Source organism: Adiantum capillus-veneris, chromosome 11 (assembly GCF_014529385.1).
Source record: "Adiantum capillus-veneris isolate H3 chromosome 11, ASM1452938v2, whole genome shotgun sequence".
Lineage (NCBI taxonomy): Eukaryota > Viridiplantae > Streptophyta > Polypodiopsida > Polypodiales > Pteridaceae > Adiantum > Adiantum capillus-veneris.
In genome coordinates this window covers 84,441,996-84,466,155 of record NC_140941.1, presented here as the reverse complement: position 1 = coordinate 84,466,155, position 24,160 = coordinate 84,441,996, and the positions used below count along the sequence as shown (strand labels likewise).

Sequence of the window (24,160 nt, the reverse complement as noted above, 5' to 3'; positions counted from 1 at the left end):
TTTATGCAATATCATTGATTTGCATACTGAGCATCGAAAACAATCTTTCTCTGCTCTTCATCTTGATCTTTGGAGATTAACCTGTGATCTACCCTTATGCTGTCACTTTTATTGGGCTGAGAATTCTCTTTTTGACCCAATTTTGGCAGCATAACTGTAGTAGAAACCTTCACAACCAAAAATCCACATATCCAAGTGATTATCCACGCATAATAGAGCACTTTTGCAAACCTGTCCTGGAAGTTCAGCACGCTGAATTCTCTGTTTTTAGCTCCTAAAATGTCCAGATCACTTGTATTACTGTCCTCTAGCTTCCCCGAAGCTCTTGGGACAAAAAGGCATCAAATAAGGTCAAAACCCTAAATCTGCAGAAAAATACAGCAAGCTGTATTTTCTTCTTTCGGGCTCTGTTTTGCGTGCCAATTGCACCAATTCGTAGCCTTTGATCTTTTGCATCAGTAGGACTACTTGCCCTTTGATTTACACGAGATTTCTCGCAAGAAATCTTGTTAAATCATCCTGTATCTGTTTTGATTTGAATTAGCCTTTAGCTAATTCGGTACCTGTATGAAATCATTCCAAGTGGAAGGAGTTTGTCCTTGTAACAACAGTGTATTCCACCACTGACTTGCATTTTTTTTTCCAGAAAAGTGGCAGCTTTCTTGACTTTAAATGTTCCTTCCAACAAATGCTTTGTCAAACTGTTCGAGGAAAGTGAAAACCTTTTGTCCTCTCATAAAAACCATTGAATGTGTCAATGGACTCACTGATCATCTTCTTTGTATGGCTCTAGCTTATCCATTGACTCCAAATTGTCAAAAGAGACAGTTTGCATAATGGGTACACCTGTGGGAGCCATCTGTGCTCCCTGGCCAGTAACATGTTGATGTCCAGGTGTCCTATTCACTGATGGAATTGAAAAACCAGCCATACCCAAGTTGCCTTGTGACACCTCAAACTGACCTTGTGTGCCCTGAAATCCTAGGTGCAAACCAATGTTTGCATACATGGGGTTGGGCACCATGCCTTGCATACCCCTAAACACTGTTCCTGGCATGCCAAAACTGCCTTGAACTTGATGTGCTATTGATGAAGATTGTATGAACTCCATAAATCTTGGATTCTCCATCAATTGCTTGAATATGGTCACAGCAGTAACAACCTGCAAAGCTTTCTTTGCTTGTCCTGAACTCTTACCAATTTCATGTGCAATTGGAATAGGCTGTCTATCCTCTGAAGAGGAACCCTCTTCCTTGTTGCCATCCATCCTGTATCCAAAGAAAGACTCGTAGCCTTTCTCACCTGTATCCAAAGAAAGACTTCGTAGCCTTTCTCACCTGTAAATCCAAAGAAAGACTCGTAGCCTTTCTCACCTGTATCCAAAGAAAGACTCTCGTAGCCTTTCTCACCTGTAAATCCACTCGATCTACTTTCAAACTCTCTGTGTTTTCAAGGTCATCCCAAACTCTCTCTGTGTCTTTAACCCAAACTGACCAAGGCTCACTTTTTGAGGAAAAAGTGATTTAATCCCGTCGATGGAACCATGTAACCGGCCTGTTAACTTCAAAAAGGGCGGTAGACTTTACTTCAAACCTTGATTTAGCTTTCACCCATTATTAGTCGTCTATTCTACCTGTGCTATAATGACACAAGAGAGGGGAATGGGATACAGATGCTAGAATGCATCTGTATGCGAGTCAGACACCAGATTGGCCCCTAAATAGACGTCCCTTTCGGTATTTCTTTATTCTTTAAAAGAGGGAATATAATAGATGTCAGATGTTCTAGCTCGCTGCTGTTGCACGCTCCCCCCCCCCCCCCCCCCCCCCCCTGCTGTTGCGCCATCTCTGCCCCTCACCCCCCCTCCCTCTCGCCCTCGTGCTGCCTCCTGCTCCCGCGCTGCCCCCAGCTCCCGCGCTGCCCCCTCGCCCTCGCGCTGTCTCCAGCCCCCGCGCCCTCGCGCTGCCCCCATTGCCTTCGCGCTGCCTTCCTAGCCCTGCCCGCTGCCCTCGCCCCCCTAGCTGCCCCCATTTCCGCCCACTGCCCCCCATTCCCTGGCCTTTTCTCCCTCCCCCGCGCCCCCCCCCCCCCCTCCCCTGCCGCGCAGCCTTTTATCTTTCGCTTACAGCTTTACCCGTCCCCACATCCCCCCCCTCTATCCTCCTCGCTCCCGAAGGTCTTCTGCACCTGGCTCTGCAGCACTTCTTCTTCGGACAAGTGCTTGGCGTTCTCGTTTGCAGATTTTCTTCACCGCCCGCTTCTTCGACTCAGCAGTAGACACAGATGGAGGCTCCAGCTCCGCCACAGAGGGACTCGCCTGAAGCCCCCTCGCCCGACCCCGCTGAGCCCACCATTCGACTTGCTCTTTCGCCGACAGAGTAAGCGAGCCTTGCCGCAGAGGTAGAACGCTTGCAGGCGACTTCTGTCATCTGCAAGGTTCTCGGCACCCGTCCTAGCAGAGGAGAGCTGCGAGACCTTCTCCAGGCCGGCCTTCTCGCAGAGGTGGGCAAGATCTTGGATGTCCAGATTCTCGGACGGGGGTACTACTAGATTGAGTTCGAGACTTCCGAGATGGCCTCCAAGGTCATAGCTATGAGTCCACTGGCCATCCGAGCATCACGCGCCCACTTTCGACAGTGGCGACATGGTTTTGACCCGACTTCGGATGTGCTAGTAGAGGAGGCAGACATCCCCATCTCACTCTGCTTTCCGGGTTTACGGAGGGAGTACCTTCCACTTCTCTCCAGGATTGGCTTCGCCATCAGTAGCTGCCAAGGCGGCTGGCATCCCTTCAGTTCGAGTTTTGGTCAGAGATACCCACATGCTCCCGAAGGTCATCCTTCTGCCTCGGGTGAGTGGGGGTTGGTTTAGACAGAGTGTGGAGTACTGGGGTCTCCCGAACCAGTGCTTCATTTGCAGACAGATGGGCCACCTAGCGAAGGCTTGTCCACGGAGGAGACCACGACCCGCACCTCAGCCTCAACCCCAGCCTGCCAAGGCTGGGCCGCAGCCACAGCCACAGCCACAACCAGCGACAGCGCACAGATTCAGAGCCACCCTCCGAGCCTGGGGCTCCAGCGGAGGAGGGGTGGCAACAGGCCCGTGGCCGTCGACGCTAGGGGCCACAGCGACAGCCAAGCACTCAGAGTGGCCCTCAGGTGCCTACTCAACAGCAGTGGGTTCCCACGGGGAACCGCTTTGGTCCTCTTGAGCAGGAGGAGCCCCCTACACTAGCCTCCACTTCCGCTTCACCCTTGTCCGCCGCCCCACCCTCCGATTTCCCCTCCTCTTCCTCCTCCCCTCCCCCGCCCTCTGCTCCTGCCCGCTCCCCACCTCGCTCCCCTGTCTCTGTCGACCCACCCCGCTTCTCTTCTCCTCCGCCTTCCCCAGCTCCTTCCCCCCCTCCTCCTGCCTCAGTACCACAGTCGACGCAGGAGACTGGTCCCTCGCTGGCGGCTAGGAGATCTCTTGGCAGCGCCTTTGCCACGAGTCGCCTAGCGAGAGAGGGTCAGCCATTCTTGCGACCCCCTCTGCAGATTCAGACATCTTCCCTTGCAGCTATCCCTCGTGGTCTGACGAGCATTGACCTCCGACGCCGCTGGGATTTCTTCGATTACGGGTTCACTCGCTTTCTCAGCGATTCCGCAGCAGACGATGAGCCAGCCTGCTTCAGGGTCCACGCTCTGTTCCTCGCCACTAGGGGGATAGAGGCCTTGGACTCGGCAGTTGGTTTCTCCTTCCCCCTCTGTGGTAGGACCGAGACAGAGTGGTCCCTCGACTCAGTGGTGGGATGGTTGCATACACAGGTTCTCGAGTTCTCTCACCACATGGGAGAACTTGGCGTTACAGATTTGCTGCAGACTTTGTGGCCACTGGCCAAGTTTGCGGTGACACCCCCAGACTCAGCAGGATGTAGGCACATTGTGGTGTACTTTTTTGCTGATACGCAGTGTTTGCCTTGCTCTGTATACATTCATGTGGTCTCCTGGACAGAGGAGGTTGCTTTACGCACGGCTCGCTCTGCTTGGGCTTGGACCAGGCACTCACTGCAGTCTCGCCTATCTAGAGGACGCTCGGATGCGGATTACTCCCCATCCAAGCCAGCCTCGAAGATAGCCCGTCTTGCTGCTGCGGCAACATCTGTTCTCTCTCGCTCCCCGTGAGGATCGTCTCATAGAACGTGCAGGGACTAGGTGGGTCCCAGTTTCAGCGACAGCGGGGCCGATTGCGTCAGGAGCTTCAGCGTTGCCTTGTGGGAGGAGAGGTTGACCTCCTTATGCTTCAGGAGCACCATTTGTCTGAGAACCGCATTCGGCGATGTGGTCAGATTTTGCGTGGACGCTATGATACCTTTTGGTCAGCTGCTTTTGGACCTGGAGGCATCCAGGGTGGGGTATGTATGACTATTGCGGACTCATTGCAGCAGGCCATTGTGGGCAGATGGTATTGTGCCAGGCAGGGCTCAGTGGATTACTATGCAGGTTCAGGGTGGCCTCTTGGTCTTCCTGAAGATCTATGCGCCCAATATGACGAGTGCTGGTGCAGAGTTTTGGTCACAGATTGTTGAGTCTTTGCCACAGGTTGACCATTGGTGTGTAGGGGGGGACTTCAACATGTTGGAGGACCCTTCTGACAGGATCGGAGGCAGCCATGCTACTGTGCATGGAGTCGAGTTAGCAGCTTGGGAGAGGTTGTGTATGACTTTGAGGGTCTCGGATACATGGCAGCAGTCTGGATTTGTGAGGCCTCCAGAGAGTCTTGCCTTCTCTAGATCAAACCGCAGAGTGGGAGGAGTGAATCTATCGCGCATAGATCGCTTCTACACTAGTGACCACTTCAGTGACTTGGGGGGATCAGTGGGCATCCTGGCAGGGACATCCTTCACGGACCATGCACCAGTGACCCTCACAGTGGCAGATAGGCAGAGGAGTGGGAGCACGATGCTTCGCATCCCAGAGAGGGTCTTGTTGGACTCAGCACTCAGAGAGAGGGTAGAGGCTCTCTGGACAGAGGGCATGGACAGCCAGGCTCCACCTGCAGACAGAGTGGCCTTAGGCCTAGCTCAGCTTAGCCATTTTTTTCTCCAGGAGTCTCTGGCTCGACAGGTTGCAGCGAGAGAGGGGGAGCAGCGTCTCAGACGAGACATTGCTTCACTACAGAGGATGCAGAAGCAGCATCCAGACAGTCCATGGTTGGAGGAGCAGTTACAGCAGGCTCGACAGGAGCTTGCTTGCACAGAGGAGAGGCGCCATGAGTTTGCCTATCACCGACAGGCATCTCAGTGGACTCAGGTGGGTGACAGACTGACGGGTGCTTTTTTTGAGACAGTGGGACCTCGGCACTCGCATGCCAAGGTCAATCAGTTGAGGAGACCCGATGGGTCAGTTGTTTGTGAGCCCGAGGAGATGCGTGCAGTTGCTACTGACTTTTACCGTGAGTTACTGTCGGTTGAGCCCCAGTCAGAGAGATAGGATGCATGCAGGGAGCAGGTTTGGGCACAGATGCCTTGTCTTGTGACTGAGGAGATGTGCCAGAGGCTAGAGATACCTCTTCAGCTTGAGGAGCTGCACACGGCTCTTAGGGCCCTCCCTCGTGGTAGCTGTCCAGGTGAGGATGGGCTGACTCCCAGCTTTTTCTTGGAGTACTGGGACCTGCTTGGCCCAGATCTTTGTAGTGCCTTTCAGTACATTCTGCACACAGGAGTCATGTCGGATAGCATGAGTGAGGGCCTGATTTACCTCATTCCAAAGGAGGGTGGTTCCTTGGATGAGATTCGACAGTGGCGCGCCATCACCATCCTCAACTCAGCCTACAAAATTCTTGCCAAGGCTGTGAGTTTGAGGATTCAACCACTTCTGGAGAGCCTTATACATGGGACTCAGACAGGTTTTGTCAAGGAACGGAGTATCCTTGACAACATCTTCACTTTCTGGGAGGCTTCTGCCCTGGCACGACTCCGTGGAGAGGACCTTGTGATTCTTCTTCTCGATTTTGAGAAGGCATACGACAGAGTTGACTGGGACTTTCTAGAGGGCACGCTACGCGGGATAGGCTTCTCAGATGCTTGGATCAGAGGAGTGTCAGCTTTGTACAGACAGGCTCACAGTCAGGTGCTTTTGGTAGGAGGTAGAGGTGAGTGCTTCATGCTTACACGATCGGTCAGACAGGGTTGTCCTCTTGCCCCCTTTCTCTTTTTGTTCTATGCGGAGGCGATGAGCAGATTTTTGGTGTGACAGCAAGTTGGTCTGAGGGGCTTAGCACTCCCTATACGAGGAGATGAGCTTCTAGACGCTGAGTTTGCTGACAACTCAGCCTTGTACTTAGAGGGCGAGGAGGCCAATCTACACAGATGTGAGCAGGCTTTGGAGACCTTCTGTTGTGCATCGGGCGCACTGATCAACTAGAGAAAGACAGTGGCTTTCTCGGTTGGCAGTGCTCCAGGGGAGGGTTTCGGGTGGATTCCTCCAGGGACTGTAGTTCGGTACTTGGGTTGTCAGGTTGGTTTGGACTTGTCCCCCGAGCAGCAGATTGCTCCTCTTCTCCTGTCCATCAGGAGAAATCTGTTACATTGGAGCTCAGCACGACTTTCGTTGGCTGGTAGAGTAGTAGTTGCCAACCAGGTGTTGTTGGCGACTATGTGGTACATCACTTCTTGCTGGATCTTCCTGAGTTCTTGTATCAGCCAGGTTGAGAGGCTGATCAGGAACTTCCTTTGGTCAGGTCGCGACACTCAGATTGCCCGAGCCAAGGTGGCTTGGTCGGTCATCACACTTCCTTGTTCTTAGGGAGGGCCTGGGATCATTGATCCAGCACAGCACAGCAGAGCAGAGCAGAGCCCTTCTTGGGAAGTTCGTCGTTAGAGGACTTCTTCCAGGCGAGGAGCCCTGGAAGGAGTTCTTGCTGTAGAGGCTTCGTGCCAGGGTGCCTCAGTCAAGAGGCCCTTGGCAACCTTCGACCAGATGGATCTTTACAGAGTTACGCCGAGTTGGTTTGAGCAGGAGACTGGAGGACCGATTCGTTGTGAGTTTGCTTCGATCTTGGGAGCTCTTACGGCGTGGCCTAGAGCAGAGACAGCCGACGTGCACGGAGGAGCGCCTACGGCAGCCCCTCGTCTGGAACCCCATGGTTAGCACTCAGAGAGGCCACTTGGTTGGGAGTCGGCCTCATGTTTCTTGGGGTCCCATGGCAGCAGGTCCAGCGCGCTCTCTAGGTGACTGGCTAGCATTCACAGGTTTGTCAGAGGAGGTGCAGGATGTCCAGCTACAGGGCATGAGAGGGGTGCAGAGCATGTGTCAGGACATCTCAGAGTCAGTTCCAGCTGAGTGGCTCACGCCTCTCGAGCCAGTAGCACCCCGGTGGATGGGACCCTTCACACGACTGGAGGTTCTCATTTCAGTCAGGCTTGCTCAGAGACAGTCCCAACCCTGTTCTTTGAGCTTCAGGGTGGGGGACGTTTACAGCGAGCTGCAGTAGAGGCCCCGCAGGTAGCAGAATTTTGTTTCCAGAGGATCCGAGTTGTGGGCATCTGTGGGAGGACTTGCGTCATCGACCCTGACCCAGCAGCTCTTGAGACAGGACACTGGAGGCTATGGGCTTGGGAGTGGTGAGTGGCTATGGAGGGACCCCTTCTCTTCTGCAGACCGCCCAGGAGTCCCCTTTTTTCAGTACACTGTTCAGCTTGGACGGCATATACTTGCAGCACAGAGAGAGGCCCGCCCCGCTACAGCACGTCATTGGCAGGAGGAGGGCCTCACAGTCGAGTTCTTGGCAGCTTTTTGGCAGAGGCTGTGGGACTCCAGACAGCCGAGGCGCGTCACTTTGTTCCAGTGGCTGGTTGCACACAGAGCCACAGCAGTAGGCAGCTGGCTTGTGCATAGTGGTCTCTCGGCCGCATGTGCAGCCTGTGACCAGTTGGTGGAGAGTCAGCGTCATTGTCTTTGGGACTGCCCTTCGGCCCAGCAGGTGTGGCTACGAGTTCTTCAGTTGATGCCTGCCCTCTCCACGGCTCGACAGTACACTTGGGGGGTAGCGGCTTGGTCCACCCTTACGGGCCCGGCACTTCAGTTTGAGCTATCTTCCACCAGCAGGATGATAGTGATGCAGGGGGGGCGACCTACACTCCAGCCTGCTACAGAGCTTACTCCACAGGAGTGGTGCAGTGAGAGAGAGGAGTGTTGGGAGCTCATCAGTGGCCTGACACTTTGGTTCATCTGGCGGGCCCGCTGTTTCCGCATCTTTGAGGCTCGCCCTGTGCCACCAGCAGAGACTGATCGTGACTTTTGGCTAGAGCTGATCCATACTCTCAAAGGACAGCTTGAGGGACTACAGGGCAGCTCCGACCGCATGCGGGAGCGCCGCGAGGCTTTCCTTCGACTCTGGCGCCCTGGGCCTTTCTACACCATAGTCCAAGGGGTGCTCAGATGGCACTACTGTCCACCTGTGTGGCTCTTCCCTCCACCCATCTCTTGATTTAGCCTCATTGTATATATGCTGTTTTTTCATTGGGAGAGTCTCCCCATCATGCTTGTTGTAGCCCTCTCTTGCAAAGGTGGTTGTAGCCCTATGGGCAGTTTTCATTAACTAATAGAAGGATCTTTTTCTCGAAAAAAAAAAAAAAAGAGGGAATAAAAGTTGTGGTTCCCTACAAGCTGTCCCACACAACCTTGGCTGAATTTCAACTGTTCTGGCCCAATTTCGGCAGCATAACTGTACTAGGACCCTTCACAGTCAGTATTCCCACGCATTGGATGACTTTCCCGACACATACGGACACTTTGCAAAACTTGGCGAGAATCTGCAGCACGCTGAATTCTCTGTTTTCTGCCCCGAAAATGTGCCAGATCACCTGTACAGCGGTCCCCTTGCGTCCCCGAACCTCCTGGGGTATTAGCGTCCGTTTAGGGCCAAAACCCTAAACCTGCAAAAATACACAGTAAGCTGTAATTCACTGTTTCGGGCTCCGTCTCGCGTGCCGGTCGCATCCGTAGCAAGTCCTCGAGCTCCCGCACCTATAGGGCTAGTTGCCCTTTGAATCGGACGAGATTTCGCACGTGAAACCTCTCCGAATCACCTGTATCTGCGGGGGATTAGCCGCTAGCTAATCCAGTACCTGTGCAAGAGGCTCTTGCCTCGGCAATCGCGCATGAACCCACACAACTGTACATGGTCAATGTGATGAGCCCACTAGAGGGGCATAACCATAAAGAATAGGGGGGAGAGAGAGCAGTGAGAGGTATGTTGGTCATGACATCCTGCACCTCATTGTACATAGAGGGTAAGCAAGCACTCCATTGAAGCTCTCCCACCTGTGACAGCACTCAAAAACGAGCTCACAATTGAAAATCACGTTTTTGCCTTCTCTTTAAGTAGTAAACTGGCCTCAGAGTGCCACGTGTCACTTATTTGTGCATTTTCCCGCTTTAGACCCTCGGGTCTAAAAATATCTCACCTACAGCCTCTGTTGACTTGGCCACAGAGTGACCAGATGATCCCCATGTCAAACTGCACGTAAGGACGCGAAGACATTTTGCCGTCCAAAAATAGCAGTCCCTAAAATTTAGGAGTTTCTGCCATTACATTCTTCTAGGTCATCTGACCCTCTTTGTACACTGCAGCCACACCCAGAACTGAAATGTAGCCTATGTAGCAAAGGATTCCGCTTTGGCTGGCCAATGACCCCACTTTGGCTAACCATACTCCTTGTCCAACCTTAGTGCTTTTTAGCCCTCAGGCCTGGACTCTCTCTGAACAGTTCCACACTGGCTATGCAATGCAGGGCAGTCAGATTTCCAAAGGGGTGTTTCCAAAAGGTAAAACAAACAAAATTCCCTAAAGAAAGAGAAAATAAACAAAAATGGAATTGCCACTGGCTGGTGACAGCTGGGTCAATGATCCTTAGCCCTCCCTGTGAACAAGGAAGAATGATGACTTGCCAAGCCACTTTGGCTCGGGTAGTCAGAGTGTCTCGCCTTGATCAAAGGAAATTCGTGATCAGCCGCTCTACGTGGCTGATACAAGAACTCGAGAAGATCCAGCAAGAAGTGATGTACCACATAGTAGCCAACAGCACCTGGTTGGCCACTAGAACTCTGCCAGCCAAAGAAAGTCGTGCGGAGCTCCAATGTAACAACTTCCTCTTGATGGACAGGAGGAGGGGAGCAATCTGCTGCTCGGGAGACAAGTCCAAACCAACCTGACAGCCCAAGTACAGAACTGCAGTCCCTGGGGGAATCCACCTGAAACCCTCACCTAGCGTCTAGTCGGGCATGGGAGCACACCAACCGAGAAAGCCACTGTCTTTCTCCAGTTGATCAGTGCGCCGGATGCACAACAAAAGGTCTCAAGAGCCTGCTCACACCTGTGAAGGTTGACCTCCTGGCCATCCAAGTACAAGGCTGAGTCGTCCGCAAACTCAACGTCCAGTAGCTCATCTCCCCGAATACGGAGTGCTAAGCCCCGTAGACCAACCTGCTGCGACACCAAAAACCTGCTCATCGCCTCAGCATAGAATAGGAAGAGGAAGGTGGCAAGAGGACAGTCCTGTCTGACCAAACGTGTGAGCATGAAACAATCACCTCTACCTCCTGACAAAAGTACCTGACTGTGTGCCTGTCTGTACAAAGCTGACACCCCTTTGATCCAAGCATCTTAGAAGCCCATCCTGCATAGAGTGCCCTCTAGAAAGTCCCAGTCAACTCTGTCGTATGCCTTCTCAAAATCGAGAAGAAGAATCACCAGATCCTCACCACGGAGCCGCGCTAGGGCAAAAGCCTCCCAGAAAGTGAAGATGTTGTCAAGGATACTGCACTCCTTGACAAAACCTGTCTGAGTCCAATGTATAAGGCTCTCTAGAAGTGGTTGGATCCTCAAACTTAGAGCCTTGGCAAGAATTTTGTAGGTTGAGTTGAGGATGGTGATGGGACGCCACTGTCGAGTCTCATCCAAGGAGCCACCCTCCTTGGGAATGAGGTAGATCAAACCCTCACTCATGCTGTCAAGCATCACTCCTGTGTGCAAGATGTACTGAAAAGCACTACAGAGATCTGGGCTAAGCAAGTCCCAGTACTCCAAGAAAAAACTGGGAGTCAATCCATCCTCACCTGGATAGCTACCACGGGGGACTGCACTAAGAGCAGTGTGCAGCTCCTCAAGCTGAAGTGGCAACTCAAGCCTCTGACGCATCTCCTCAGGCACAGGGCAAGGCATCTGTGCCCACACCTGCTCCCTGCATGCATCTTGACGCTCTGACTGAGGCTCTGCAGACAGTAACTCACAGTAAAAGTCAGTATCAACTACACGCATGTCCTCTGGCTCAGAAGCAACTGACCCGTCGGGCCTCCTCAACTGACTGACCTTGGCATGCGTATGCCGAGGTCCCACTGCCTCGAAGAAAGCACCAGTCACTTTGTCACCCACCTGTGTCCACTGAGATGCCTGTCGATGGAAAGCAAACTCATGACGCCGCTCCTCTGTGCTAACAAGCTCCTGGCGAGCCTGCTATAGCTGCTCCTCCAACCAAGGACTGTCTGAGCTGACCAAAAAGTATCATATCGTCCACGCAATAGCTGACCACAACGTTTAATGCGGCTCTCACACAGATGGTGCTCCTGTAGCATAAGGAGATCAATCTCTCCTCCCACAAGGCAGCGCTGAAGCTCCTGACGCAATCGGCCCCGCTGACGCTGAAACTAGGGCCCACCAAGTCCCTACACGTTCCATGAGACGATCCTCATGGGGAGCAAGAGAGAACAGATGCTGCCGCAGCACCTAAACGTGCTATCTTCGAGGCTAGCTTGGATGGGGAGTAATCTGCATCCGAGCGTCCTCTAGATAGGCGTGATTGCAACGAGTGTCTGGCCCAAGTCCAAGTAGAGCGAGCCGTACATAAAGCAACCTCCTCTGTCCATGAGTCCTCATGAATGTGTACATAGCATGGCAAGCACTGCGTATCGGCAAAGAAATAAACCACAATGTGTCTACATCCTGCTGTATCTGGAGGGGTCACCCCAAACTTGGCCAATGGCCACAAAGTCTGAAGCATGTCTGTAACTCCTAGTTCTCCCATGTGGTGAGAGAACTCTAGGACTTGTGTATGCAAAACTCCAACACTGAGTCGAGAGTCCACTCAGTCTGGTCCTGCCGCAAAGGGGAAAGAGAAGCCAACCACTGAGTCCAAGGCCTCTATCCCCCTAGCTGCAAGAAACCGAACATGGACCCTGAAGCAGGGTGCCTCATGGTTTGCTGAGGGGTCATCGAGAAAACGTGTAAAGTCGTAGTCGAAGAAGTCCCATCGGCGTCGAATGTCGAAGCTCGTCAAACCACGAGGGACTGTTGCAAAGGGAGACGTTTGTACCTGTAGAGGGGGTCGCAAGAAAGGCTGTCCCTCTCTCGCCAAGCGGCTCGTGGCAAAGGCGCTGCCAATAGATCTCCTAGCAGCCAGAGATGGCCATGCCCCCTGGGTCGACTGTGGAACTGGAGCGGGAGGGGGGGGTATAGGAGCAGGGGGAAGAGGTGGAGAAGAGGGGCGAGGGGGATCGGCAGAGGTAGAGGGGGGGGGGGGGGGGGGGGGGGGGGCCAGAGGCGGCGGGAGCAAGAGGTGGGGGGGAGGATGATGAGGAGGGGGGAAACTCTGGGAGGGGAGGGGCTGTCGAGGGTGAAGCTGAGGTGGGGGCTGGAGCAGGGACCTCATCCTGCTCAAGAGGACTGAAACGGTTCCCGTGGGAACCCACTGCTGCTGGGCAGGCGCCTGAGGACCGCTCTGAGTGCTTGGCTGTCGATGTGGCCCCTGCCGTCGTCGACCACGAACCTGCTGCCATCCCTCCTCTGTTGGAGCCCCAGGCTCGGAGGGTGGCTCTGCATGTGTGCGTTGTGTCTCTGCCTGTTGCTGTTGTCCAGCCCTTGCAAGCTGGGATTGAGTCTGTGGTGTAGGTCGAGGCCTCCTCCGTGGACATGCCTTCGCAAGATGGCCCATCTGTCGACAAATGAAGCACGGGTTCGGGAGGCCCGAATACTCCACGCTCTGTCTAAACCAACCTCCTCTCACCCGAGGCAGAAGAATGACCTTCGGGAGAGTGTGAGTGTCCCTAACCAGAACACGAACTGAGGGAATGCCGGCCGCCTTGGCAGCTACTGAGGCTGCCGTGCGAGGTGTCTCCAGGACAGTCCCAATCGCTGAGCCTATCCTGGACAAAAGTGGTAAGTACTCCCTCCGCAAACCAGGAAAGCAGACGGAGATGGGAATGTCTGCCTCCTCTACCAGAACATCTGAAGCAGGGTCAAAACCATGTCTCCACTGTCGAAAGTGGGCTCGAGCTGCTCGGATGGTCAATGGACTCATGGCGATGACCTTGGACGCCATCTCGGGGGTCTCGAACTCGATCTGGTAGTAGCCTCGTCCAAGGATTTGAACGTCCAAGATCTTGCCCACCTCTGCAAGAAGGCGGACCTGGAGAAGGTCACACAACACTCCTCTGCAGGGTCTGGTGCCGAGAATCTTGCAGATGACTGAGGTCGCCTGCAGACGATCCACCTCTGCGGCTAGGCTCGCTTGCTCTGTCGGAGTAAGAGCAAGTCGAATGGTGGGCTCAGCGGGGTCGGGCGAGGGGACTTCATTAGAGTCCCTTTGTGGCGGAGCTGGAGCCTCCATTTGTGTCTGCTGCTGTGAGGAAAGGGCGGAGAAACGTCGTCGAAAAGAGAAGCTTTTCCTGGACCGAACCTGGCAATGGTACAGGCGAGGCCCGACAAGCAAGAGCAGGTGAAATGCAGGCGAACGGGGCATTGGGAAAAGATAGTGTGTAGGTGGGCGGACGGGGCAAAGGGCAGGCTGGCAGATAAGGTAGAGGCAGGGGGCGGGTGGAGCTGGCGTTGGGCGGCGGAGAGGGCTGGTGATGGGCAACGTGAGGAGGGGGCTCAATAATGGATGCATACAACTAGCTACAACAGTAAACAAGCTCCAAGTATCTGGAAAATTCCCTCACACGTGGCTCGGTTGAAGATTACTGCAAGAAGCTCTGCAAGCATGTCTCTAGCATGTATAAAATGCTCCGCCATCAATCCATCATGATCATATGTTCTCCTGGTCCTCATCCTGTCAATGGCTTTCTTCACTATCTTAGCGGTAAAGAAAGTGCTTGTCTGTTGGCATGGCTTTGGAGGGTCGGGTAGAGACTGCTGCCTTGGAATTGTGTAAAGAGATGGTGCATATGCGCCCCAAATCTCGATTGATGTGATAGCCGGTGGGGGAGAATGCTCATGAAAAAATATCCATGCCTTGTGGCTCACGAATAGCTTGTACAAGTCCTCTAACTGAGCAAGATAAGTCCTCTTCTTCCGTCGCACTAGGCGTCGGAAGATTATTTGTGACCGTCTATGAGTAATGGCTTCCAGGAGCCCCTCTCTTTGAACTGTTGACTCTAGTCTCTATATCGGAGTCTAAACTCCTGATCATACCAACTGTTCTATGGCATACTCCTGTGCGGGATGGGCGTGTGGGTATGCCTCTACTGCTGCATCATGCAAAGTCTTTGTCAATACCTGGGTAAGCTCCTCTTATGGGCCTTGCAGTTCCTCTGTGGCGAGGTGTCTGTAAATACTATCCATGTAGACAGAGTCGGTCTCCGATGTAAAACTGCATCGAGTATGCATATATGCCTGGGCTAACAGAGTTGTACTAAACTGGAATGAAACAGTAAATATAAGGAGGGCGTGATCTACTGTTACCCCAACAGGCCTGGGGCCGTCTGACTGTAAAATCCTAATAAATGGTATAAAACTGGGCTAAGTCATAACATAGTCCATCGTGCTAGCCCCATGTCTGTGTGGAAACAAGCGAACCCATTTGCTGCTGGAAATATTTGTAAGCCATTCAGGATGGCTAGTCCCTGTCCAGTCCTCATGTCTGTCAAATATCCCGCATACTCATTATGCACTACATCCTGTGAGCACCTAGCCAATCTGATATCACTGACATCCAGCTATCTTAACATCTCCTCTGAGGTATCATAGAAGGTTGTTTGAGAGTGGCCCGCCCTGGCATTGAAGTTCCCTAGGAGGATGACATCCCCATCTCTATATGCTCATCTAAAATCATGTACGGTGACTGCGCCTCGGGCGGTGCATAGAGAGATGTGCTCGGGGGGAATAGCATATTGCAATATAAAGTGGCCTCCCCGTTTCTGCTTTCACCCTGACCCACGTATATCTAGCATGCTCATCTCTTCGAATGAGAGGGTGCAACTCTTTCTTGAATAAAACGGCCACACCTCTTGACCCACGTCCTCTATGCTCTGATCTCACCTCTTGTCTACAAGTGGTCTCCCAATGGTATCCTGTCACTCTAGGCAGTGCGACACTGGGAGTTTGATGTATCTCATAGTAGAAAATAATGTCTCTTCCCTTGAAGCTATCCTCAAATGCACCAACATCTAGCGTCAGTGATCCGTTACAGCTCCACACTGCCATTTTAAGGCTGGTCCCGTAGGTCTTGCACCATCATGTAGTGCGTCTTTCAAAGATCACCTCTCCCCCCTCTCTAGAAAGCAATTTGTCCCTTCTCTCTCGCAGCCTCGATTTCTGGCATCAGCTCTTGCATGTGTGCAAATTGTGATAAAGTGAGGTCATCGCCCAGAAATATCCCAGTTTGTTTAAGAGTTGGCTTCTTTGTCAAGAACTCTCTCCTAAATGAGTGCTCTTTCCTTGGAACTTCCTTCCCCACTTTTTCACTTTCTTCCCTGCTCTCCATGCACCTATGTGTGTGGCTTCAGAAATGTCCATGAGTTTTTTCACTTCTTCCATATTTTCAATGTCCTTAAGGCCTGTGACACACACGTGAAGAGCTCTAGTCTTCCTCTTCTGCTCTTCCTCATGGTCATATTGATAATCGTGGCTGTCGGTGTAGCTTCAGGTGGGAGGGCCATGGATAATTGGGGGAGGTTAGAGGCCGAGCCTTGCGTCCATGCCCCACCACTTGCAATGCACACCAAGATTATGTCCAAGCGGTGAACAAGTGTGTAGAACTTGCTCTCCATGCTGTCTCTACGGCACTTGTCCCCTCCTCTCATGGCGCTAATTCCTCACGCTATTCCTCCTGTAGCCTCCCCTTCCCTCCCGGGCTGGCTGCCCTCGTGCGTAGATGCTTGCTGCCTCGTCAGATGGTGCTTGCGGCTTGGCTCGAGTCTGCTACAGCTCTTTTCTAGTGTGTTCCCCTGCTCCCTTGTCTCCAGCTCTTGATGTATCTCCCTAGTTTAATTCCCTGTATCACTGGTGGTTTTTCCTCTTCAGTTTTGTAATTGTGTTATATCCCAGGGGTTTTTTCACTACCAGCCTGGTTATCCGTGACACCTACGGGCTTTTGTATTGTCTTTGGGTTCTTTGTAATTTTGCAAGTAATACTAAGGGTTCAAGCATCACTTTGTGCGCGCATGCACGTGCGTGCGTGTGTGTGTGTGTGTGTGTGTGTGTGTGTGTGTGTGTGTGTGTGTGTGTGTGTGTGTGTGTGTGTGTGTGTGTGTGTGTGTGTGTGTGTGTGTGTGTGTGTGTGTGTGTGTGTGCGCGAGAAATGAAATGAAATGTTATATTAACGTCTTCAAAAGGCCAAAGTGACCTATGAGACCAGAAAGTTACAATGTGGTGGATCTGATACAAAGTCAGAGTCAAAGTAACAAGATGACAACAAAGACAAAAATGAAATGACAAATGCCACAATAAAATACTATGGAATCCTAAACTACTAGGTGTGAACAATAGCTAGCTGGGATATCTAGATCACAAGAGATCCAGCATCGGTCGTTGGCGGATCTCATCAATCTCCTCCATGGTCAGTAGTCTGACCGGGCGTCGTGCATGTCGAGCCAAAGTGATCCGAATCCTTTGATGCAGCCTCCGTCGATGCTGTGTAGTCCTCCGCAGTCGTGGGCGTGAGAGAGAGAGAGAGAGAGAGAGAGAGAGAGAGAGAGAGAGAGAGAGAGAGAGAGAGAGAGAGAGAAGAAGAAGAAGAAGAAGAAGAAGAAGAAGAGAGAAATGAAATGAAATGTTATATTAACCTCTTCAAAAGGCCAAAGTGACCTATGAGACCAAAAAGTTACAATGTGGTGGATCTGATACAAAGTCAGAGTAACAAGATGACAAAATGACAAAATGAAATACTATGGAATCTTGAACTGCTAGGTGTGAACTAAGCAGCTAAACAGCTAGCCGGGATAGCTAGATCACAGGAGATCCAGCATCGGTCGCTGGCGGATCTCATCAATCTCCTCCATGGTCAGTAGTCTGACCGGGCGTCGTGCATGTCGAGCCAAAGTGATCCGAATCCTCTGATGCAGCCTCCGTCGATGCTGTGTAGTCCTCCTCAGTCGTGGGCGTCTGGATCTCCCCAGCTCAGTCGCTCGGTCGATCAGTGTGTCTCTGGTGTGAGACGACGAGCTCTGCTGCGGTGGTAACTCCTCCGGGTGTCCAGTGGAAGCTCTAAAGAAGTCTGTGATCTGTCTTTGAGACTGGCTGGCCTCTCCTCTCATCAGGCTCTCTCTGTGTCTGCGTAGCTCGAGCAAAAACAAACCCAGTCATCTCTGATCCTCGTACCGCATGACTCTAGAGAATGGTCCAAAGCCCTCTCTGAACAAGCAATGGAAGCGGCCTCGTATCTTGTAGTAGACGGGGCAGTGGCATGTGTAGTGCAACTCTGTCTCAGGCTTGATGTCACACAGGGGGCATGTCCTGGCCTCTGCTGGTACTCCACTGTATCTCCCAGTCTCAATCCGCAGCTGGTGTGACGATGTGCGTATCTGGCCAATAGCACATCGTATCCCATGAGACAAGTGGGTGTCCATGTATCTGGGCCTCGTCACAAAACCATCCTCCGTAAGCTGGAGGAGATGCTCTCTGTAGAAAGCCATCTTCGTGCCCAGCTCCTGTGCCGGTTGTATCCATGTTCTCTTCGTGTCTAGCTGAGTCAAGTCTTGGCGAATGAGCCTTGTGATCTCGGATTGTGTAAGAGTCAGAGAGGGCGCATCTAGTGAGTAGTGGAAGGGAGGCAATCTGTCTATGCTGAACCCATGCGCCCGAAACCATGATGCCATCTCCCCATACCAGCATGCTGTATCTCCCTGCATGGCTAACTGTCGAGAGGACTTAAGTGCAAGGCGTGCATATCTGTCTCTAGGACGTTGCCACATGCGGTGTATGAAGGAGACAGATATGGTGAGCGCCTCAACCACTAGTGGCGGGGCAGTTAGCTCTGCTCGTACAATAGTACGTGGTACTGAGGCTATGGCTCTAATGAGCCGCGAGATCATAGAGACCAGAGGCTTCTCCATGTTCCCCCATCCATCACTACAGCCTCTCCTCCCATGATGATCCAGTGAAGGTCCCCAAATCTCAGCTCCATAAAGCAATGCAGAAGCCACCAAAGTGGCAAAGAGCCAGAGCTTCGTCCGAGGCTCCTGAAACTGAACCTGTGAACACATCCTTTCCAATCTACCCAATGCTGCATGGGCTCTGGTCAATCTAGTCTCTGCTGCCCTCCTCAATGAAAATGCTGGCCCACTAAAACCACTCCAAGGTAAGTGTAAGCATCTGTATACTCCACCTTCTCCTGGCCGTATGTGAATGCTGGCGCTGACCTCCTGATCCACTGTGGGGTGGTATTAAATACCATGACCTTGGTTTTACCAAGGTTGACGGACAAACCACTTTCTTGGGCAAACCAATGTAGAGCATCCAAGTGACGTTGCATCCCCTCCGGAGAGTCGGAGATCAACACAATATCATCAGCATATAACAATAGTGGAATCCATGTCCCTGCCAGCTGTGCACCTCTATCACCATCTCTCTCAATGTAGTCAGAAACCTCATCCACATACATACCAAATAGAGTAGGAGAGAGCGGGCAGCCCTGCTTCACCCCAATAGTGGAGTAAACCGGTGTGGATAGACCCTCTGGGGTGCGTACATGCCCTACTACTGACCTGTATAATGCCATGACCCCCCAAATGAGCTCTGTGGGTACTCCCATCTGCTGTAATCTGCGCATCAATCTAGCTTTGGGCACTGTGTCAAATGCTTTGCTGAAATCCACAAAGCTACAATAGATCCATCTCCCACACGATCTGCCCTCCTCAATGATGGCTCTGAGTGTCAAGATATGGTCAAGCGTAGAAAAACCCCTCCTGAAACCTGCCTGCCCTGCTGCATGTATCCCCTCCCTCTCTGCCCATCTACTCAGCTGCTGCTCAAGAATAGATGCGTACAACCGTGCCAATGTGTGTCCAATCATGATAGTGCGATAATTCCCAGGCTCCATAGGGTCTCCCGACTTAAAGATAGGTACAATAGTAGATAGGCTCCAAGTATCAGGCAAGCCCCCACACATGGCACGGTTAAACATAACTGCTAGAAGCTCTGCTAGTAAATCTCTGGCATGCGTGAAATGCTCAGCCACTAAGCCATCATGATCATATGCTCTCCCAGTCCTCATCTTGTCAATGTCCTTCCTCACCATCTCAGCGTAGCTGGTATAGATCCTGCTCTAGGCGAGCCAAAAATGTCCTCTTCTTCCGCCGCACTAGGCGTCGGAAGTCAATCTGTGACTGTCTGTGAGTGATGTCCCCCAAAAGCACCTCCCTCTGAAGTCTAGCTCTAGTGTCCCGGCATTCCTCATCATACCAACTGTTCTGGGGCATGCTCCCCGAACGGCGTCTCTGCTCAGGCTGGGTATGTGGGTATGCCTCTGCTGCTGCATCATGTAGTGTTTGTGTCAGTATAGTAGTAAGCTCCTCCAGAGGTCGCCCTGGCTCCTGTGTGCACAGGCGTCTATAGATCCCATCTATGTATACAGAGTCCGTCTCCCGTGTGAAGGTGTAGCGAGTAGGGACTGCTGCCCGTAGCCTGTGTGCTACACTAAACTGAAAAGAGATGGTCAATGACACAAGAGCATGGTCCACTGCCACACCAACAGGTCTAGGTCCAACCGTGAGATCTTGGATACTAGAGATGAGGCTCGGCTGTGCCATGACATAATCCACGGTGCTGGCTCCATGTCTGTGTGGAAAGCATGTAAAACCCCCCGCAGCGGGAAATCTCTATAGGCCATTCAAGATGGCTAATCCATGTGCAGTCCCCATGTCTATCAAGTATCCTCCATACTCAGTGTGTTCTCCATCCTGTGATAATCTGGATAGGCCCGTCTCTGCAACATCCAACTCTCTCAGCAGCTCCTCTGAAGTATCATAAAATATTGTCTGATGATGGGCAATCCTAGCATTGAAATCCCCTAGAATGATGATGTCACCATCTCTAGAGAGCTCCCATATGTCATCACCAAAATAGAGAAGGGGGACTGTCCTCTGGGTGGTGCATAAATTGACGTACTCGGGGGAAAGTAGCAAATAGCAATGTAGAGATATCTGCCTGTCTCTGCTCTCAATCTCACCCACATGTACCTAGCTTGCTCATCCCTGCGGGCTATATGTATCAATGGCTGCAACTCCTCCCTGAATAACACTGCCACTCCTCCTGAGCCCCACCCTCTGTGCTCTGATCGTGTCTCCTGTCTACAAGTTGTCTCCCATCTATATCCACTAATGTGAGGCATAGATTGCCCCGGGGCCTGATGTGTTTCAGAGTAGAAGACGATGTCTCTTCCCATAAAACTATCCTCAAAAGCACCCACATCAAGGCGCATAGATCCATTACAATTCCAGGTGGCAACTTTGAGTGTGGTCCCATCGGTCTCGCACCGTCATGTGGAGCGCCGCTCTACAATCACCACCCTGCCATCTGTGTAGAAGGCCGTCTTCCCTTCTCCCTTGCCGCTTGAATCTCTGGCATTACCTCTCTCATATGCGCAAGCTGTGTGAGAGTGAGGTCATCTCCAAGGAATATGCCCGTTTTCTTTAGTGTAGGGCGCTTCTTCAAGAAGTCCTTTGCCTCCATGGATGACCGGTTACTCTTACATGCAAGGCTCTAGTTTTCCTCCGCTGCTCTTCTTCTAGAGTCATGTTGATGATTGTAGGAGTGGGAACGGATGTGGTTTCTTTCCCTTTCCCTTTCTTAGCGACTTCTATCCATTTCTTGGCCTCATCCGCCTTCTTCTACGTCTTCGTGATCACATCCATCCACGAAGACGTCTTTACCACCTTCTGCTTCTCCTCCTCTGTGATCATCCGTACCTGCTCCTTAATGACCTTGATCTCCTCTATCACCGAGGGCTGGAATTCCCCTTCTTCCAGTCCACTGCTTACTCTATCGGCAAGCTCTCGCTTAGGGGCTGTGACCTCTTCTGTAAGTGCTTGTGAATCCGCCTTAAGTGCTTGTAGCTCTGCGTGCAAGTCCTCTTTCTCCTTCTTCCATTGCACGCCTTCGTTGAGGAACATTTGAAGAAGGTTGGCCTTCTCTTTCCACCACCCCTCCGTCTCTGCTTTCCATTCTTTCATCTCCCTTTCCATTTGTGTTATCCGCTTGTTTGTAAGCACAAAGATTGCCTTCGTATGGGGCTTACATACTGGCGAAATGATCATGGCCTCCATTGGCGATGCGGGTATAGCTTGACGCCCTGGCTCGGCTGAGTCCAGGCGGAGAAGTAATAACCACAACCCGAATGCGGGTATATGCACTACCACAGCCCACTGCGGGACACTCAGTCTGCTCTGCCAAATATCCAGAGGCTCAGCCCCATTTTGGTTTATTCAAGATACTTGCACCATGTGAATATATTTGTTGTCCTCAATTATGCATACATAATGTAGCTGAAAATCTATCTGCTGAGAGAGAAGCAATTCTGGAAATTCTATGCCTGCTGAAAATCTGATAGGTCTGAAGATCTGTAACCTGATCCTGCTGTTTGGTTTTGGCTGACAGTCTGTACGTTCCTGCTGGTTTTTTTTTTGTGCTGTTTCTGTTAATAAAGTGTTAATAGAGAGAGAGAGAGAGAGAGAGAGAGAGAGAGAGAGGTTTCATTTGTCTCTTTGGGTGCTGACAGACATTGACGAGGCCGACATGTTGGAACACTACCTTTCAAGCAAAGCGTAGGAAATTTTCAGGGACCGGGTTTCAAGAGTTGTTCTTGCTATAACATACACATGGAAGTTTAGGGAGGCTTCATCTCATGCAAATCCGCCTGGATTTTCCGGATTGGAGAGTTTTTTCCCGACTCTATGGTGGGACTCTCCATGTATATGACATCCAAGTCCTCACTTAATGTGCCATCCACCTTACACTGATGCGAGCTCCATGGGACTCTGCATCAACAAGACATTGATCCGAGCTCCATGGTGTACATCCTATCATCATAGTAGAGGATTCTGAAGTACCTATTGAAATGGTCTTTAAAAGTTTTACCATATCCTGGAAGCATTTGCAAGGCTTCCTTTTTAGCAAGGACATTGTGGACCTGAAAATCAAATGGGCTCATTGTCAGTAAGGATTGGTGTTTAATTATTTAACCTCCTCCTTTGGCTAGTTACGAAGAACAGTAAACCAGTTCAGTGGCTGCTTGTCATTCTCTGGGCATGTGCAGCGTTCTCTTGAAGCAGGTAAGATTTTAAAGTGATGATTCAAAGTGGCATTTGCTGGTAAAGTTGCAGTTTTATTAAGACGAGGGATTGTGCATGCATGTTTGTGGTTCTAGAGCATGCCCAAAAAATCCATAAAAGAACCACATATCCCCAATAGACCTCATGTGCTAGAAACCAATGTTATGAGAGCCTATGAAGTCAGTTGCAGCTCATAAATATCTTTGAGACATTGCATCCCATTTTTCTCCTCATTTCATGCTGCCAAGACTATTGTAATTTATTGCAGATGTCAGTGTCACTAAGCATTCAAGTAACGGATTGATTAACACTCACATTTCAAAAATAAATAAGGAAACTATTGGTCGGTCACAAAACCATTCTAAGAGCAATATTGCCCAAGATCGTCGTCTTTTTCTCAATTGTAGGATGGCCTACTAATCTAATCATCCATGTGTACCCATTCATGAAACCATTCAATGTCACACAACACACATCTCGAGTCTGTAAGGGTTTATGACATCCAGAGCAGTCAACTGTGCATTTTCACTCCTAGGCAATTCAATGTGTGTGTGTGTGTGTGTGTGTGTGTGTGTGTGTGTGTGTGAAAATATTACAAGTGGTATCTTCCCATTAGTAATTCAATCTGACATTACTTCGAAAAATGTGTGTGTGTGTGTGTGTGTGTGTGTGTGTGAGAGAGAGAGAGAGAGAGAGGAGCCCACGTAGTGTGTGGATCAGTGCTTGGAAAAGACCATTGAAAAATGTGTGTGTGTGTGTGTGTGTGTGTGTGTGTGTGAGAGAGAGAGAGAGAGAGAGAGAGAGAGAGAGAGAGGAGCCCACGTAGTGTGTGGATCAGTGATGGAAAAGACCATTTCCTGGGCTTTGTTTCTTAAGGGCAGACAACCTGGTTTATGAAAAAACCTTGGGTATCCTCTGGGATCTATAGCTAAACTGCACATTTTTTTTACCTTGAAAATCAAGGTCCAATGGAATTACAACTGGGTTGTTTTCATTTTCAACCGCAAAGTTAACATTACAAACCGAGAGTTGTGAGCATCGGTGTGGATGTTCCTGTTTTGGTGCAAGTACTTACCCTTTACATACGGAAGAATGAAGGTACAATGTTACCTCTTTTCTTTATACCATATCCTTATCATAACAACAGGCTTGTCCCTTAGTGATTTTAGCTCTACACAAGATATGGTAGAAATATGCACTAACAATCAGAATGACAGTCTGATCCTAGCTTCAAAGCCATTGGCCTATACTCGAATTCATGAGTTAAAATTTTATTGGGTATCTTTGAAGTTTGTACTAAAGTCCAAATCAGTTCATACACCAACTCAACCATTGTCTATACTCAAATTCATAGCTTAGTTGCACAAGATTTTCTTGGGTATCTTTGGAGTTTGTACTAAAGTTCGAAACAATTTGTTACTCTTAACTTTACCAGTGTTTATGTGTAATCTGTTGACTATTAAAGCTTCTGTAGTAAACTCTTTGTTTAAAGCCACAAATGAGTGCTTTTACACCATTATTTTTCAAATTAGTATCCCACTTAACACTTGGTGGTTAACTATTCTCCCGATGCTCCAAAGCTTACAATTGATTGGCTCAAAATATGCATGCTATAGAGTTGTGAGGAAGTGTGCATC

At 50.9% G+C, this 24,160-nt stretch overlaps 1 protein-coding gene across 2 annotated transcripts in view; it reads left to right on the top strand.

The window, feature by feature from the left end:
* LOC147447569 (Ubiquitin-conjugating enzyme family protein) overlaps positions 1–22,567 on the top strand; it is a 142,759-nt gene extending 120,192 nt beyond the window's left edge. For both annotated transcript variants that reach the window (XM_086523303.1, XM_086523302.1), the window contains exon 10: positions 21,971–22,567. In XM_086523303.1, coding sequence (XP_086379429.1) covers positions 21,971–22,020 — 50 coding nt within the window. In that variant the 3' untranslated portion in view covers positions 22,021–22,567. The remainder of the gene's footprint in view (positions 1–21,970) is intronic.
* The last annotated feature ends 1,593 nt before the right edge of the window (positions 22,568–24,160 follow it).